At 40.5% G+C, this 19,638-nt stretch overlaps 1 protein-coding gene across 1 annotated transcript; it reads left to right on the top strand.

The window, feature by feature from the left end:
- The first annotated feature begins 10,716 nt into the window (after positions 1-10,716).
- On the top strand, positions 10,717-18,800 carry LOC148354927 (heparan sulfate 2-O-sulfotransferase 1-like). Its single transcript, XM_088350115.1, has 7 exons — positions 10,717-11,309; positions 11,769-12,010; positions 12,092-12,177; positions 12,244-12,382; positions 12,462-12,559; positions 17,719-17,876; positions 18,006-18,800. Exons 1-7 carry the CDS (start codon positions 11,186-11,188, stop codon positions 18,230-18,232), a joined length of 1,074 nt encoding a protein of 357 aa, XP_088206241.1. The 5' UTR covers positions 10,717-11,185; the 3' UTR covers positions 18,233-18,800.
- Positions 18,801-19,638: the final 838 nt, after the last annotated feature.

The following is a 19,638-nucleotide window of genomic DNA, read 5'->3' as shown; positions in this document are numbered from 1 at the left end:
AGAGAAATACCACTGGTGGGCCATCACAACCTGCAAGGACTTGTCTACCGGCCTAAAAAAATATCTGAAACATCCATCCATCCATTATCTGCACCGCTTATCCTCAGTAACCCTACTGGGTGCTGGGTGCTGGAGCCCATCCCAGCCATCTTCGGGCAGTGGGCACTGGACACCCTAAACCGGTTGCCAGCCAGTTGCAGGGCACAGAGAGACAGACAACTTACTCAGTCAGTCACTACTAGGGACAATTTGGACCGGCCAATTAACCTGACATTCTTGTTTTTGAAATGTGGAAGGAAACCGGAGTGCCCGGAGGAAATCCACGCAAGCGTGGGGAGAACATGCAAACTCCACACAGGAAGGTTCGATCTCATGACCTCGGGAACTGTGCTGCACACGTGGTAAGCACTGCGACGCCGTGCTGCCCACGTCAGCAGTAACATTAGTATCACGACGAAAAAGGCAAAGAAAAGTACGGGATCCCCCGTGTCCACTGCTTCTGTCAAACATATTTTAGCCCTAAATTGAATAGAAACATATGCCAGAAATGCAAAAGGACAAGCTAGACACTCAGATTCAGCTTCGATGGCGATAGAAAAGAACATCATTATGGAACAGAAACGCACGGATCAATTGCATGACTGAATCGTAGAAATATTCTTGCTAAAAGACTGGAGGATGGATTTTTTGCACAAAACAAAATCACGATTTTTGGTTAATAAAATGTTGCTATATTCTGAAATATAATTGTAATTTTATGAGGTTATTATTGAAGCTTTTTTATATGTAACGTAGCTGCAGTAAACGTTTTTATAGCTATTAAAATAGTTATTGAGAGTTGGATTGATTCAGACATAGCACTACTGAAGGCCGAGGTGTGAAATGCATAGCCCGCCACTGGACAATACACAGCTAATTGGTATTTAACGATTTAAGTCACTGCTAGCCATTTAGCAAGGAGCAAAACAGTGAACATCATTTCTACATACGACTTACTAGAATTACAAGAATTTTGAGGTATGAGATGTTTTTTGAGCAAAATCCAAGTAAAGAGAATGTCCAGATCTTCTCAATGAAGACAGGGGCTTTAAAGTCATTTTATGTGTGTTATTACTGTATTTCTATGTTCAACTATTATTTGAATGTATTTTTCTTGATCAGGAAGATGTGTTTTACATCTTTTTAAATTTAACTTGGATGCTTTTGGTAGGCTGGGAACTAATGAGTTGGTTTTTAGTATTTCATATTGGATTACTCGAGAAATGAACAATTCTAGATACAAGCATGTCATATGTTGAAGTATCACTGTTCAACATTACAAAATCTTCTTGGACATTTTTATGATCGCTCATCAAAATGTATATACTGGCATGTAGTGGCACTCAATTGACAACCATTGTGTGAAATGTTGTTTTTGGCCAAAGCTTTGTTTTGACTCTTTTATTTTTAGATTGCAGACATTTAAAGCTCTCGCGGGCCACACAAATTGATGTGGCGGGCCACATTTGGCTCGCGGGTGTCATGATTACTGATGTGACTCAGCTGTGCCCGCTCTTTTGGCGCCAACCGCCGCAGGCTCTGGTTGGCTCCCTGTCACTATTTGAACCCGGTCCTGTCAGTCCCCTGTTATCAGTCCGTCTGTGAACCTCAGTGAATACTAGGCAAGCCTTTTTCGACCCTGACTCCCACCTGTTCTGGTTTTGCTCCTGTCTGTCTCCGGCCACGACCTGTTTTGCTCCTGACCACTGTTCTTCCGTCCGGGCTTACAACATCTTTTTGTCCCCGACTACGTCTACTCTCCCGTTCTGGCTACAACTCATTTCCGGCCCCGACCACGCCTTGCACTCCCAGTCCCGACTCTCGACCAGTGTTTCTTTCCTTGACACCGCCATCGCTCACTACGGAAGATCCACTTCCGTGTTCGGATCACAATCTGTGTACGAGAGCGACTTGCTTCCCGTGTCGAGCGATCGTGGGCGCAACCCTTCCTCTTTCCTTCAATAAAACTTGTGGTAAACGCTAAGCAATTGGGTTCTGTTTCCGTTCTGGTTCTGACAGCAGGGACATGGCGTTTACACATGATCCAGCCAATAAGATGGAGTTAAAATAAAAATTGGATTTTTTTTTTGTCATTGATAATCACGTAGTGAACATGAAGGTTATACAAGGTTAGCATATGTATTTAGTCAAATGCTAATCGCTAACCATCACCTGGCTAACTTCCCTAGTTAAGAGATGGCAAGCATGCAACTAATAGGCCCATTACAGTACATTCCAAACCCGGATTTAAATCTCCAACCGCAGGAGTGCGCAGAAAACATGCTAACCACGAGGTCGCCACGCCGCCCTTAACTGTTGTTGAAGCGGGAAATTGATTTCAGTCGAGAATGTAGCGTGACAAAACCAGACGCAAACAATGGAAGCGCGTTTGGAGGCTATCGCGGCCAAGATGATCAAAGCATCAGGGACCAAACAAGCAACGCGTTGTTTATCCTATTAGCGTTATCGCTAGTAAACGTAGTGGTCATCGCAGTTCAACCACGCTGGCGTGCTGCGTTATCAGGCGGCCCGCAGCACAAGTGCCGCAAATGAGATAATTGGCAGCTGCATTGTTTTTGCACAGTTAATTCGGGTCAGTGTACACTTCTTTTTTTTTACATTTTAATAAAAGCTTTGTTGCAGTGAGACGAGTGTGTTGCTTCCTCCTAACCCTCCGGGAGTGCCTTTATTTCCCGGGGAACAGACTTTAAAGGCTTTAAAATGGTGTGCGTGAAATCACATTTCTTGATGGGCACAATTAATGGAAGTAATAAGTATGCATTGAGAATGGAGTCTAATTCTTCTTAAGTTTTTCTTTTTTTCCCCTGAGCCTTACAACGTGGAGGAGGGAGGAAATACCTGAGAGTATACATTTGATATCACTTACATGTCCTCCTTTTTGGGTCTATTCATAGGAATTTAAATGTACTAAAAATAACCCCGATGTAGTGTCACCATTACAAATCTCTCAATATACTAACTTTAGTGGGACTACCTCTGTGATGTCCATCAATCTATCCATTATCTGCACCGCTTATCCTCATTAGGGTCGCGGGGGTGCTGGAGCCCATCCCAGCTATCTTCAGGCAGTGGGCAGGGGACACCCTGAACTGGTTGCCAGCCAGTCGCAGGGCACACAGAGACAGACAACTCATTCACACCTAAGGACAATTTGGACCGGCCAATTCACCTGACATGCATGTCTTTGGAATGTGGGGGGGAAATTGGAGTGCCCGTAGGAAACCTTCGCAAGCATGGGGAGAAAATGCAAACCCCACACAGGAGGTTCGATCTCATGACCTCAGAGCTGTGCGGCACAGGCGCTAGCCACTGTGCCGCCGTGCTGGCCTTCCTCTGTGATGTATGTCATTAAAAACATCAAACGGACACTGTTGTATGTAATGTAGGTGACGGGGGCTAAGGAGGTAGAGCGCTCGTCTTTGGACAGAAAGGTCAAGGTTGGATACCCAGCTCCATCCATTATCTGCACCGCTTATCCGCAGTAGGGTCGCGGGGGTCCTGGAGCCCATCCCAGCTATTTTCATGCAGTGGGCAGGGGACACCCTGAACTGGTTGCCAGCCAGTCGCAGGGCACACAGGGACAGACAATTCGCTCGCTCATTCACACCTAGGGACAATTTGGACCGGACAATTAACCTGAATTGCATGTTTTTGGAATGTGGGGGGAAACCAGAGTGCCGGGAGAAAACCCACGGAGATAACATGCAAACTCCACACAGGAGGTTCGATCTCATGACATCAGAACTGTGCCGCACATGCGCTAACCACTCTTCCGCCGTGCTGGATTCCCAGCTCTTCTGTGGAAGTGTCCATGGGCCAAACACTGAACCACTAATGCCCCGGATAAGAAGGTCGCCGCTCTCCGTGTTTGAGTGTGTGTCGATGTTCAAATGTGAAGCACATTGAAAAGCGCTTTGGGAGGTCTTTAGTGACTTGAAAAGTGCTACATAGATGCAGACCATTTACTATAATGTGCAGTGATGGGCAAGTAACTTTAAAAAAAGTAATTAATCATAGTTAGTCACTACTTCGTCCATAAAGTAACTGAGTAAGTGACTGAATCACTCCATACCAAAAGTAGCTAATTACCAGGAAAAGTAGCGTTTTCCGTTTCTTAAAAGAAAAAGTTTTCTATGTCGAAGAAGTTAAACATTTCTGACCAGTATTTGAGTCGGTTGAATAGAGATCAACAGACAAAATGTCTGTTATAGAACTTTGTAATTTGCAGTCCAACTTACAGCTATAGATTGACCCATCACTTGAAGTGCAACATATAAAAACAGTAAACAATATTATAGAATAGCACTCATCCGTAAATAATATAAAGTGAGTTTGATAAATTAAATGGAATAGAAGAACCAAAAGAAACAAGTACAATAACAAATTGAAAAAAGAGGGCTTAAAGAAGAAAAACAAATTCATACACTATTATTAAAAACGCTGAAAATCACAGGAAAAACAATTACAATATTCATAAATCAACAAAAAAGATAAAATAACAAACAAATTGACCCTTTTTTATGCTCAACAAATTTAAAGTCAACAACAGCATATTGACCAATCATAAGAGAAAAAAGGCGTCTCGAAGGGAACAAGCTGCTGATTGATGGGAAGCCGGCTCCTTTCGTTCACTTCCAAGAGCCGGCTCATAAAGGCACCTCGTTCGCAATTGACACGAGTCCCTTGCAGCCACGTTCACCAATTTGCCTTTTCTTTCGACGGATTAATAAAAACTGTATTGTAATCGCTATCTCAATATGTGATCGTCGCTTTTTTAAATGCTGACATGATCCGATATACGTGACGTAAGCAATCCAGAAGAGGGCGGAAACCAGCACAACTAAAATCTGTGCCAAAGGTGTTGGTGTTCCGCAGCCAAAGTAATGCACCACTTTTGACCGTCAGTAACGGTAACAGAGTTGCTAAAAATTAATAGTTGGATTACTTTGTCAATGAAAAAAAACACTGTTTTTCCCATCACTGGTATTTGCAATTTGTTGCAGAATACCTGGAAAAACTAAAAAGTGTATTGAGAATTAATCAGTGAATAAATAATGTAACTGCAAAGTGAAAATTAGTGGTACAAGTTGGTACTATAAATGTGTAGTACTCTGTGATTCAGGGGTCACCAACATGGTGCTCTAAGAACACTTGAGTAGCCCTGCGGACCGGTTCAAAAAATAGCTCACCAGTTATGGGTCACTATGACATTCTACGAAAATTGATTCCAAACTGGCATGAGAAATCATTCGCATGATCCATGTCTTTCAATACAGGATCAATTCATTCATTCATCATCTGTGACGCATATCCTCAAACAAATTGTAGAAACCGGAGTGCCCGGAGAAAACCCACGCAAGCATGAGAAGAACATGCAAACTCGGGGGTGCTTGAGTCCATCCCAGCTTTCTTTGGGCATTGGTCAGGGGACAACCTGAACTGGTTGCCAGTCAGTCACAGGGCACATAAGACATAATTCACTGACTCATTCATACCTACGGACAATTTGGACCGGCCAATTAACCTGACATGCATGTTTTTGGAATGTGGGAGGAAACCGGAGTGCCCAGAGGAAACCCACACAAGCACGGGGAAAACATGCAAACTCCACACAGGAAGGTTCGATCTCATGACCTCAGAATTGGGCCGCACACGCGCTAACCACTGCGCCGCCGTGCTGCTCCATAATAAGAATATTCATCCATTATCTTCACCGCTTATCCTCAGTAGGGTCGCGGGGATGCTGGAGCCCATCCCAGCCATCTTCGGGTAGTGGGTAGGGGACACCATGAACTGGTTGCCAGCCAGTCGCAGGACACACAGGGACAGACAATTTGTTTGCTCACTCACACTTGGGGACAATTTGGACCGGCCAATTAATAAGAATGGTTAAATTAATAGCATTGATAATAACATTAATAACAATAATGATAACAATAACAATATACTAACAATTTAGTCAGGACATAATTGGTTGTCATTTTAGAAATACATATCAAACAGGTAGCCCTTTGCACTAATCTGTCACAAGAAAGTAGCTCTCAGCTTCAAAAAGCTTAGTGACCCCAACTGTAATATGTCAGTGACTTTACAGAATGTGTGAAGAATACACAGCTCCATGTGACAAAGTGGTGTTAATTATACAAGAGATTAACTCTATTTAAGTAAACAGAGAGAAAAATTAAATGACAACTCAAAACTGAGTTCTTGTTAAAGGTTTAACGTTGTGAAGCATAGATGAACGACACGTTAACCTAGGGCAAAATCTAGTGGAAATAACCTCTAAATGCTGTGACTTGTGCGAAGGAGAGATTTTGCTTGCATTAAGATTAAGGAGATTAAGATTAAAGTTAAATCAGATTACACTTCATTTGCAAATGCACAAAATAAAGGTATTCATTTTCCAACTATACACTGATATAAAACGCCTACACACTCACATTTATTCATTACTCATACAAGTTAACTTCAGTAAATGTCAGTTTTTATGTTTGTTAATAATTATGCCTGCCTGCTGTTTTTTGTGTTAGCTTTTGTGTCAGTCTGTGAGTTTTTGTGTTTGTATTTGTGCCCTGCAACTGGGTGGCAACCAGTTCAGGGTGTGTCCCCTGCCCACTGCCCGAAGTTATTGCTGCTTGGCAATTTCTCCGTAGCCCTTTCCAGCCTTGTGAAGGTGTAAAATTATGTCTCTAGTGCCTTTGGACACCTCTTTGGTATTATGTTACAAGTTCAAGTCTTACTGATTTTATGGGGTGGACAGGTGTCTTTATGACCTAACCACGCCAACAGGTACATCTGATTCAGGATGATACATGGAGTGCAGGTGGACTTCTAATGGGCGGACTAACAGGTCTCTCAGGGTCAGAATTCTGAATGATACACAGGTGTTAAAATACTTATTTTCTTCACTATATATATATATATATATATATATATATATATATATATATATATAGCTGTGTCTTGGGCAAGTATTTTCACCCATGGACAAACAATTTACCCTTCATTAATCCCAAACCAAAACCTAGTCCATTATGAGAATCTGTTCTTATTTACTATGCTGTAAATGTAGCTCTGGCTCTATCTAGTGGCCGGAAAGGGCCATCATGCCTATGTTTATGACATCAATGAGTGTTATAAGTGAATTATGCAAAGATCCATGCAACCACTGAGTTTTACATTCTGTATTTAAACTGAAATACAAGGGGGGATATTTTATCAAGCAACCATAGCCAATATCTGGATGTAAGTCAAATTAATGGTAAGAAATAACAAAAAACCTTTAAATTTACAAAAAGGAAGTAAAAGTAGAATGATTTTTATTAACAAATTTAGACAAAGTACTGAGTAAATTAAGTAAAGTAATTTGGTTGTAAATAGTTTTGGGCAGTGGTAGCAGATGACAATTATAGATTGCTATACAGTATTGCAGTGTTTTCTCAACCACTGTGCCGGGGCACACTAGTGTGCCGTTGTCTAGTGTACCGCAGAATAATTCCCAGTTTTATCTTTTCAAAAGAGAATCCCAAGGTTTCGTTTTTTTTTTCGTTAAGTTACCAGCCCAGTTGCATTAAATCACTATTTTTATATATTAATTATAATCTGAAGAAAAAGTCATGTCTAGCCAAGTCATGTTTATTTGTCTAGCCCTTAATCACAACGAGTATCAAAGGGCTGCACAGACCACAGATTATTGCAATCCACAGACTATTATTACACCATTCCCTGATCTAAAACCTACATGAGGGCAAGGAAAAACTCAAAAACCTCAACATGAGGAAAATGAAGAAACCTTGAGAAGAGACCGCACATGAAGTAATCCCCCTTTCACAATGACCAGGCTGCAATGGATGTTGTAATAATAATTAATACACAGATATCATCAACAGGAAATATAGGTCATTCAGAAGCTCTAGAATAGGAGTATGTTCTAAGCTTAGATTTAAACATTTCCACTGAGGTTGTAGATCGAATCTAAGGGGGAAGAGCATTCCACAGCACCAGGGCCCGAATGGAGAAGGCTCTCGAACCGGCGGATCTCTTCTTGGCTCTTGGGATCACTAGTAGACCAGCATTTTCAGAGCGAAGGCTCTGGACCGAAACATAGGGGACAATTAAAGATATGAGGGAGCAAGTCCATGCATGATTTTGTATACTACCAACAGAACCTTAAGATCACATCTTAAGCTAACAGGGAGCCAATGCAGGTTAGCTAAAATCAGGGTAATGTAATCAAACTTTCTTGTCTTATTTAAAAGCCTCGCTGCAGCATTTTGTACCAGCTGAAGTCTTGATTTTGGACTTCAGGAGAACGGAAAGTAGTGCATTACAGTAATCGAGACGGGAGGTAACAAACGCATAAACTATAATCTCAGAATTGGACTGAGACAGCATAGGGCGAATTTTAGCAATGTTACGAAGATGAAAAAAAAACTGTTCTAGTAATATTTTTAACATGTGTTTGAAAGGACAGATTGGGATCAAATGTGACACGTACATTTTTGAATGAGTCACTCTGGGTGATATTACATTTGTCAATGTCCAGAGACGTTTTTGAGAACAACTCACTGCATATAGATGGACCAATAGTTAGCATTTCGGTCTTTTCAGAGTTAAGGCGCAAGAAGTTGAGTGGCATCCATTCTTTTATCTCAGTGAGGCAGGCCTCCAAAACTCCAGTTTGATGTGGCAGATTCCTCCATCGTGAGATATAGTTGAGTGTCATCTGCGTAGCCAAGGACCACGGCGTTGATTACCAGTGTTGTTTCACTGACAATACTGATACTAGATCCTAAATCCCTGGAGAAAATGATTAGGTTCTGAAATGTTGAGAATATACCCTGCATCATTTGTGGCTTTCATATTTTTTGTTCCAAATAAGTAAAACGTTGTAGTGATTACATCACGCCCTTTGCTTTTGTGACATATTAAAAGGCACAGGTGTTTAATTCTTGCGCTTTATTCAAGGTCATTTATGTACCATCCCGTAAGATACCATGATCATGAAGGTCCGGAGATGGAATAAGTCTCTGGGTAGCCAAACGGGAAGACTTGTGTACTATGTGACGATTGATTTTTGCAATCCGGAGATGGAATAAGAGACAATTGCCACATCACACAGAGCGACTCACTTAAAAACTTAGGTGTCATATTTGACCCTGATCTATCCTTTGAAATGCATGTCAAGAAAATTACTAGAACCGCTTTCTTCCATCTCCGTAACATTTCTAAAATTCGTCCCATACTTTCTCAGTCTGATGCGGAAATCATAATTCACGCGTTTGTTACCTCCCGTCTCGACTACTGTAATGCCCTACTTTCCGGTCTTCCGATGACCAGACTCAAGAGTCTCCAGCTGGTACAAAATGCTGCAGCGAGGCTTTTAACAAGGACAAAAAAGTACGATCACATCACTCCAATTTTGGCTAACCTGCATTGGCTCCCTGTTAGCCTAAGATGCTAATTTAAGGTTCTCCTATTACTATACAAAATCATACATGGACTTTCCCCCTCATATCTTTCAGATCTGATCTCCCCCTATGTCCCGGCCCGAAGCCTTCGTTCCGAGAGCGCCGGTCTCCTGGTGATCCCAAGAGCCAAGAAGTGTTCCGCTGGTTCGAGAGCGTTCTCCATCCGGGCACCGGTGTTGTGGAATGCTCTTCCCCCTGAGATCCGATCTGCAACCTCTGTGGAAATGTTTAAATCTAAGCTTAAAACTCACTTCTACTCTATAGCATACGAATAACCTAAACTTCTTACATGTAATAACTTGTGAAGCCCTTAAAGACTAATTGTGATTAAGGGCTATACAAATAAAAATGACTTGACTTGACTTGACTCTGTCCACTCCACGCATCGGCCCGGTATTGCAGTACCTCCGGGAACGGTGCATTCGCAATGATCGCAGCAAGGCTTTAAGGCTAGGACCTTAGCTTGGCCTTTTGGCTGAGAGTAAGAGTCCTGGCTCCTTGGCTTTGTAGCGTATTATGAACTGACCGATAACGGATAATTAATAAAGAAAATAGAACAATAACCCTTAAAAAATCCCACTGTGATGAAATAATGACCATAAGCAAAATTAAAACTTGAAACTTAAACCCTTCTTAAAGCAAGTGCTTTCTTGTAACTTACATTATAGATAGATAGATAGATAGATAGATACTTTATTCATCCCCGAAGGGAAATTCACTTTTCCAGCAGCATCCCTAAGCTGAGAACAATCGAAAATAACTGAGAACAATCGAAAAATAACACGGGAGCTGCTGGAGTGGCTGCCATTCGTGACGGCGCCGGAGAAACGATTCAATTATAACTATGTAGGTAAAATATTGTCACTGTAAGAACAATAAGGCTCAATATTAATATTACGTAGTACCGTAGTGATAAAAACCGCTTACCCACGGCTCAAATAAAACTAAAGAGGGCAGTAGTCTCACCAAGAAAGCAAGGTGTTTTCCAAAGCCATACAAAAAAAAGTTGTTCTTTGCTTCTTCTCTGAGCACAATGGTCTGTTTGTTGGATCCCTTAACCACTATGGTCGTACGGGCACCGTTTCCTCTGGTGTGCTTTGGGCAAGTACGGCCTGTAGAGTCTACAGGAATAGTAAATCCGAGTGTGTTCATAAGTGGTGATCTAGTGTCCGGACGGCAGATTGTATATCTCAGTGTGACCACGAAGAAGAAAAATGCGGAAATGACGCCCCACTCGCGACTTTCAACAACAAGCTAGCAAAACACTAAAACGATATTGAACCTCTACGTATGTCTGCGTTTTATTCGTTTTCTTATCAACGCCTCGCCAATGAAGGCGAATTTTGTGGACTTTGACCTTCTGGGTTCGGTCCAAGACATGCCACTTCTCAATACTAAAGTGAACAAAGTTTTCAAGTTGAGTGGAACGTAGCAAAAGCTAACAAGTTAAACCCCAATCGAACTTCCGTCAAGTAATGTTTCCAAGGGGGTGATTTCAATCTCCAAATCTTGGAGCGGAATCCTTTTTTTAGTTGGATGTTACATCATCAACCATTCGCGATGTTACGTGGGTGAGTGAATCTTTAAAGTGCACCAACGGACCGGGAGCTCCTTCCCTTCCTTGCTCCGGTGGTGATGCTCGTCGTGGTTGCTTGATGGGCATCTTCAGGGTCATGATGCCGCCTAAGTTGCAACTTCTAGCCGTGCTCACCTTTGCCGTTACCGTGCTCTTCGTTGAGAAGCAGATTCAAAGACTTGAAGAGTCCAGAACTAAATTAGGTGAGATACGTTTTTAAAGAAAGTCCAGGAAGAAATATTTATAATAATGTAAGAAGGTATTGTTTTCTTTTTGCTCTATATCACGATATGAACCAAATCAGTTTATGCTGTTGATTATGAATAAACTTTGTGATTGTTAGTTGAAACTTTATTTGTTCTTGTTGATGTTTTCTTTTCAAGAACGCCACAACAAACATCGCATCTCAATATGAACAATTCACATGTACTGCAAAATTCTGTTAGTTTGACTAGCTTAGGCTCGCAGTAGACACTCCATTCGAAGAGGCCTGTCGTATCTAGTCTTCTGTTCATATATGTGCTTATAGTGACCTGCATGTCACCTAATGACGTCAAACCCTTAATGGACTTAAAACAATTATGGAGTTGATTTAGAAGAAACTAACCTCTAAAGTGCATTTAATTCTCAGTGAATTATGTTGTTTTGGGATTATATGTCAGAACGCGCCATGGCCAGACAGCTTTTTGAGGTGAAGCAGCAGCATAATAGCGAAGATGGCGGTCACAGCTTCTCGGAGGGCAACGAAGACAATGACGACATGGTGATCATCTACAACCGTGTGCCCAAAACTGCCAGCACTTCCTTCACAAACATCGCATACGACCTGTGCACTAAGAACCGGTTCCATGTGCTTCATATCAACACCTCCAAGAATAACCCTGTGATGTCTTTGCAAGACCAGGTCCGACCCGATTGTTTTGAGGATATCTCGTGTAATAATCAAAGACAGCAAATAAATATAGACTTCATGTTGTGATTGCAGATGCGTTTTGTTCACAATGTCACATCTTGGCGAGGGATGAAACCTGCCTTCTATCACGGTCATGTGTCATATCTGGATTTTTCCAAGTAACAACTGAATCCTCACTTAATTTTGCAAGCGCTTGGAATGCTACTAAGGCCTTTTGTGTTTAGGTATGGCGTCAAGGAGAAGCCTCTCTACATCAACGTGGTACGAGACCCCATCGAGCGCTTAGTGTCATATTACTACTTCCTGCGGTTTGGAGACGACTACCGGCCCGGTCTGCGTCGAAGGAAGCAAGGCAATAAGAAGGTGTTTTTTATGTTTTGACTCTTATGAAACAACGTAAAAACGGTGTGAACCCCTCGCCTCATATTTCTTTGTCTCGCAGACCTTCGATGAGTGCGTGTCTTCTGGTGGTTCTGATTGCGCCCCTGAAAAACTCTGGCTCCAGATCCCTTTCTTCTGTGGACACCATTCAGAGTGCTGGTCAGTACAAAAGCTTTTTTTTTGTAATTATAATGTACCACGCAAACGTATTTTACTACATAAAAAGATATTGGTAATGGTACAGTTATCCAATTTACTGCAAAGACTCACAGAAAGTAGGGGAAAACAACGTGTTCTTCACTCATATACTTAGAATACAGACGCTGCCCTACTTACGAACGAGTCTGGATCATTCGTAAGTTGAATTTGTTCGTAAGTTGCCTTAGTGCTATATTTTGTATGTTTAAGGTTTATATAAGTATGTTTAAGGCTTGTATAAGTAACCTGTATTGTTTTGTTTTAAAAAAATAAACATTTTATAAAACAATATGCCATATAAAGATAAATAAAGTTAAGTGTAACTTACTTTTTGAAGATAAACTCTAAGAGGTCCTCTTCTGTGTTAGAGAGTAGCCGAAAAAAGGCATCCAACCATTTTCTCAACCGCATCAAGCTTTCTTATTCCACTTTCGTTTTTAAAGAAACGGCTCGCTTCTTTACACTTTACACCAACCATATTGAATGAATGCACGAGATATTAAACAAAATGTCAAAGTTCCCAGCGCGCTGGAGATACAGTATAGAATGTTACACACGAACTATGAAAAGGCACCGGATTTCTCCTTCGGGGTGGATGCTGGGTGACCTCTCACAGTGCCACACGCCGGTAGCGGCGGAAAGAAGCACTACAGTAATGTCCTGTACTCGGAAAAAGGTGCACACAATACAAAATCTAACCTTACAGCACCGTCCAGATATTTTTCGACATCTCAAAATAAATATTCGTATCGATCGTTTAGTGGTTAATGGTTGTAAGTAGGGGAGCGTCTGTAATCTGAGATGGCAATAGGTCGACAAATTTGTTTAAATATTATGTTAACATGTTTAAAATACATAATTTTAATATTCTTGCAATGATACTAATAATTACAATCATAATTCATACTATGTTTGTCTTTGAAAGATAAGTATATATATATATATATATATATATATATATATATATATATATATATATATATATAAAACTTTGGAATAATTTACAAGATAAGATCAAACAATGTCCAACTATCCATGTGTTCAAATTTAAATACAAAAAACTCAGGGATGTGATTTTTCCGCTAATTCGCGGAATTCCGCTTTTTTTATCTCCAAAAATAAAATTTTAAAATTTCCGATTTTTTAATTGGTAAAAAAACCGATTTCGTCTCGACAGCATTCAATTTTAGTGTTTCCGTAACTGAAATGAAACGTACTTGCGATTGGTTGAAGTCTCCGTGTTGACCAATAAACGCGCTTGTTATAGAGGCGTAGGAGTATGCCATTGTTCATTTCTCACACGTTTTTGCCGAGTGTTTAAAGAAAGATGTCCGAGATCGAACGCAAAGATGCTCCGCGAGTTAAAGAAATTGCTAAGATCGTAAAAAACAAGTTTCGATCGGACTGGTTAGAGAAGGAATTATCTACAAATGTTGGTGACCCCGACGTGATCCAATGTAGCGAGCAGAGACGGGAGTCGTAGGCGGAGTGTCAAACAAAGGTGCCAACGAAAGCTTCTTTAATGACATTTAAACTGGCAATAACAAAACAAACACGAGAGTGGCTAGAACCGGCCGAATTAAGAGTCCCCCTAGGAACTCGCTAACTAAACAATGGTTCCGTGGGTGAATTATGTACAACCCACTACAGTACTTTCATTTATAGATAACATCTTCTGCTATAACAAAGACATTTGTGGTATGTTCTAATATGAGTTACTTTTCATTTGGTCATGATACAATTATTTGTTCATGAAATTTGAACTCTTCAACATGATTTATGTGTTAACTTAGTAATCACATGAGTTAGATATGATGATATTCTCAGTGATAGTTTTTAAAAGCAAAGGCAGTCCAATGTTTTTTAATGTGACTGATTTTGAGTTGACTTAAACTGTAATTTTATATGGGATAGTTCAAAATACATTGAAAATTTATGCTGTTGTTTTGTCTATTTCTTTGTCATCTGAGTGCATTGAAAGTACTTAAAAACACGGAAATCCCATGAGCTCCGGGGGGCTTCGCCCCACTTGTCCCCCCACCAGGGCACTGCCCTGGACCTAGCTGGGTGCCCGCGGCCCCCAGACCCCCGCCTAATTTTCAGATAATTTCACTTTGGTCAAATCACATCCCTGAGAACTGTTATTATAAGTATTATGTTTATTTTTATTGTTGTTATTATCATTAGCGCCGCAGTGACATTTGGTAACTAGGCGCATTATGACGTTGAGGGATGGGTATTGCGAAGATGAGTGTATAAAATATGTGATTATTGTAATTATTATAATTATTGATTTCTGACCTATGTAATAAGTATATCCATGAAATTTTGTTGTATTAGACATAAGAGGAAAGGAGGATTTGTAAAATGTATTTAATAGGGAAGATAAAGGAGTAGGAAAAATAAGCACCTGTTTCTGACTACCCCTTTTCAAACATGTTATGTGACAACATTTTGTTGTTGACTCATTGTTTTTGTCCTGTTTTTATTTTAATGTTCGAAATAAAAGTTTTCATTCATTCATTCATATATATATGGCGGCTGTGGCTCAGGAGGTAGAGCGCTCGTCTTGGGATCAAGAGATCGCAGTTCGAATCCCGGCTCCTCCGTGTTGCATGTCGAAGTGTCCTTGGGTAAGACACTTAACCCCTAATACCCCCAATAAGCAGGTTAGCGCCTTACATGGCTGCACGGTCGCTATTGGGAAATGTGAAGCACAATGTAAAGCGCTTTGGGAAGTCTTGACTTGAAAAGTGCCATGTAAATGCAGATCATTTCATTTCATGTATGCATATACCGTATTTTCCGCACTATAAGGCACACCTAAAAGCCTTTATTTTTTTTCAAAAACTGACCAGTGCGCCTTATATATGGATCAATATTAAGTCGCAAGGTCTCGCAACAAAGGCAAGCAGCCGCCGACTAGATTTTTCCTCGTAGGCGATGTGGTCCGCTGTGTATGTTGGGATACATATGCCGGCGTTTCATTTCCCAGCCAATTTGTCAATCATCATTTGAATCGATCACTATTGGCTAAAGTTATTCGGAGGTAAAGTGGGCGGATCCTTTTTATCATTTACAGCCTCGCATAGGCTAAAGGGGCAAAACAAAGCTTGCAATTGGCCGAAAAAGATGAACGTGAATAGCAAGTTTGGTTGTCTACGGCATAGAGAAAACATGTTTTACCATTCTGTATTTGTAAACATTTTACTCTCCTGAATTTACTACACTCACGGATATAAGAGGACCATAGTTGCACATTTTTATTGAATGCAACAACTTCGGTGAGCTACTCCGGCTATATATTTTACCAGTATCTTGTTCCAGAGTGATCTCGATGTTTCTGTGATGGGTCTTTTTTAAATTAAACTCAATTCCAAGTGTTCATTGTCATATGCACAGTAAAGTTGGGAGCGAAAAAGAAAATAGAAACTAAGGAATGGTTGGCATTTCTTGAATCCCAAGACTTTAACCTTCCGAATTATATTTGGAACTATGCATTTGAGTGACATCGTACAGACACTGTTTCCGTATATGTCTGAGACATGTATTTTCTCCTTTGCAAGCTTTTGGAATGTTAAGGGGGTAATAAGTTGGACTGAACTATCTGACTGTTTTGTCGACGTTCCTATTGTAGCGCCTTATAATCCGGTGCGCCTTATGTATGGAAGATAAAGGACCAAAAACTATTTTTTGGGGGTGCGCCCTATAACCCGGTGCGCCCTATAGTGCGGAAAATACGGTGTATATATATATATATATATATATATATATATATAAAATAAGAATTAGATGCTCCAACAGTAGTTTACGATATAATTGCAGGCCTTAAATTTCTTGTTTTCCCTTTTCTGGGGCAGGATTTGTATAGGTATTTCCTACTTTTAAAACTAGAATAGGTGCAGGCACTTAGAAGTTTGAGCTTAAGCCTACTCCCTTTGAGGACATGATTATGTATTTTATCATTGTATTATACAGCTGTTTGTTTGTGAATATTTTGTTTCCTTTTGTTAATCATTAGTTGGTTTTATTTTCTACTGTGCCCAAATAAAAATTACAAACAACACTAAATAATGAGCAAAAGTATGAAACAGGAAAACTTACTCGGGCAGAAGATTTTATTCTTTTTGACAATTCTTTTCAGTATGTCATAAGAAAGACTCATTGTCAAGCTATTTAAAACTTTTTGATTGCTTTCTTTTTTTAGGTAACTTTCCTTTTTCACAATGTATTTAACATTGATCTGCAAAGATGAATGGACTTATTATTGTGTATATTTATCATTGGAAATGTGTTCATCATTACCGATTCTAGTTTTGCTCAACTTAAAACAGCTATTTAATTGGACACTGTGTATTTCTCGTCCCTAGTGGTTAAACACAGTATTTATTTAAATAATGTGCAAAAATACACGAACCATCATGTAAATGTGCATTTTTTAAACACTCTTTGGTCAAGAAATTTGTATTTGACATAACACAAGGCTCACTTAGAGTGAGCTGTCATAATTGTCTGCTATCTTGCTGCTATGGATACCGCAAATAATAAAAATGTTGTGAAAGGCTGGGCAAAAACAATGAGGACAAAAATAGTGCCGTTTGGTCCCTTTAAGTCTCCGTACTTTGGAATTCCTTGTACTCCGTAGCACACGGCAGTTGCTCAGGAGGTAAAGTGCTCGTCTTGGATCGAGAGGTCGAAGGTTCGATTCCCAGCCCCTCGGTGTTATAAGTCAAGACACTGAATCCCAATGCCCCCAATGAGTAGATAGTTGCATGGCTGACGCTGCTATCAATTAGTTAGTTAGATTGTGTGAAAAGGATAGTGTGAAGCACATTGTAAAGTGCTTTGGGAGGTCTTCATAGACTTGAAACATGTTATTATATACGCAGACCATTTACATTCACACGTTTTTGTTGTTAAACCTGAATTTGAGAGGAGCGGGACTAAAATCGTGGCTCATAATGGTAACCTAAATACATTTGCAATGCAATCAAAACAAAATTCTATTTGTGATGTGAGCATTTTGGATTAAAATATTACAAACAACAGCCAACATATTTTAAATGAGTTGTCTTAAGGCAAATATGTGCGTTTTTCAATTCACTTTTAAAATTCTCCAGGAATGCAGGCAGCCGCTGGGCACTCGAGCAAGCAAAGTACAATCTGGTCAATGAGTACCTGTTGGTGGGGGTGACAGAAGAGCTGGAGGACTTCATCATGATCCTGGAAGCCACACTGCCACGCTTCTTCAAGGGTGCCACCGACCTCTACAAAACCGGTACTGCAACGCAAACTTTCTCTCGGTCCACCGCTAAGATCATAGATCATCCAGCTAAAATTTGCTCGCAGCTGTAAATCCACGATTACTACATCGCTCACTGTCGTCAAATCCCGTTTCTCACGCCAGGCAAGAAGTCCCATTTGCGCAAGACTGCCGAAAAGAAGCCGCTGACCAAGGAAACGGTCAGTAAGCTCCAGCATTCCGAGATCTGGAAAATGGAGAACGAGTTCTACGAGTTTGCGCTAGAGCAGTTCCAATTTGCGCGAGCACACGCCGTCCGAGAGAAAGATGGCGAGCTCCTTGTTCTACCACAGAGCTTCTTCTATGAGAAAATCTACCCCAAAGCCACCTGAGGAGTGCTGGGGAACACCAACACACTAATGCTGGATTCCGGGATTGTTTACAAGTAATAGTGAGGGGGGTTATCTTTTTTTGAAAACTGTTTTAGGAAATGACAATGGGAAGCGACTTTGGAGTCATTTAGCACTTTTTGAAGTGGCTGCTGAGAAACTGAAAGCACCTCAGACTGATGAGGATTTAAGTTGTATGCTTCATTTCACAGGCTTGTTTACATGAATGCGTAGAAAGATGGAGCAAGTGTCAAGATAGAAAACTCAAGTGGAACCACACGGATGTCTAATTGCACAAGTATTGGGACACACCTTTTAAAGAAGTCTTGATCATAGACATAATGCTGTTAAAAGCAATGCAAAAGTAATCTGTATCCCGATGCGTTTGTCTATATTTCAAATTTCCCATTTACAATGGTTTTGTAGTGGGACAGTGCTACTGGTAAGTACAGGGTCCTGAGTGTGCCTTTTTATGATGACTATTTCACACTGGCACTTCAAAACAATTACTTTTTTTGTATTTTATCACTTCCGCTTCCATTTCAGACATAAAGTTCAACCTTTCAATGTCTTTGGTGTTTTATTACACTGAAAATATATACTCAAGTAAAGGTTAGTGCCATGTTTTACATATGAAATAATAATAATCTAGCTATCTGTCTATCTTGGTCATATCCCCTCAAAAGGGTGACTGACAGCAAGACAAACACATACAATAAAATAAAAATAAAAAGGGAAGAAATAGCAAAAACACACACAAACATTTCCAGATGAAATGGGACACAAGAAAGTGGCCATGTCACTCGGGTCAGGGTGACACGACACACTCTTCTGTTCAACAGCAGGGCCCGACAGCTTTCACTGGTTTACCCCTGCCGCATCATACAAGTGCCCTGCCCATCACTTAGAACGCGTACAAACATCCCATTATCCTTTTAGAACACCTCTCCACTCATTCTTATCACTAACAAGAGCTCTAGCTTCCACTAGATTTAGTCCTTTCCTGCAGTGCACTCATAATTTCTAATAATAATGTAAAAGAAAAAAAAACGTATTTGCAGTTTGTATCTAAAGGGGATAGGCAGGGGGTGGGGGGAATGCATGATAATTGCACATAATCATCTAAGATGACAAATACAGAAATGCTGACAAGAAAAGTTTAAAACGCCAATAATTGTGTTAGTATTTTTAACTTGGAATGGGGAAATAAATGGTCCCAAATGTTGCAAGTGGGACATTTTTCCCTAATTCAAAGTTGCTGCGAATGTAAAAGTATAATGGGGAGCAATGTTCCCTGTAATTTTCCACGGGTCTGAGCGTTCACACAAAGTCGGTGAGCAACGCTTGAAACAACAGTGAGCAACAGCAATCCCAAGTGTGGCAACTAAGTCATTATCAAACATGTCCAA

Source organism: Urocampus carinirostris, chromosome 12 (assembly GCF_059441175.1).
Source record: "Urocampus carinirostris isolate Australia breed hairy pipefish chromosome 12, RoL_Ucar_1.0, whole genome shotgun sequence".
Lineage (NCBI taxonomy): Eukaryota > Metazoa > Chordata > Actinopteri > Syngnathiformes > Syngnathidae > Urocampus > Urocampus carinirostris.
This window is presented reverse-complemented; position numbering and strand designations above follow the sequence as displayed.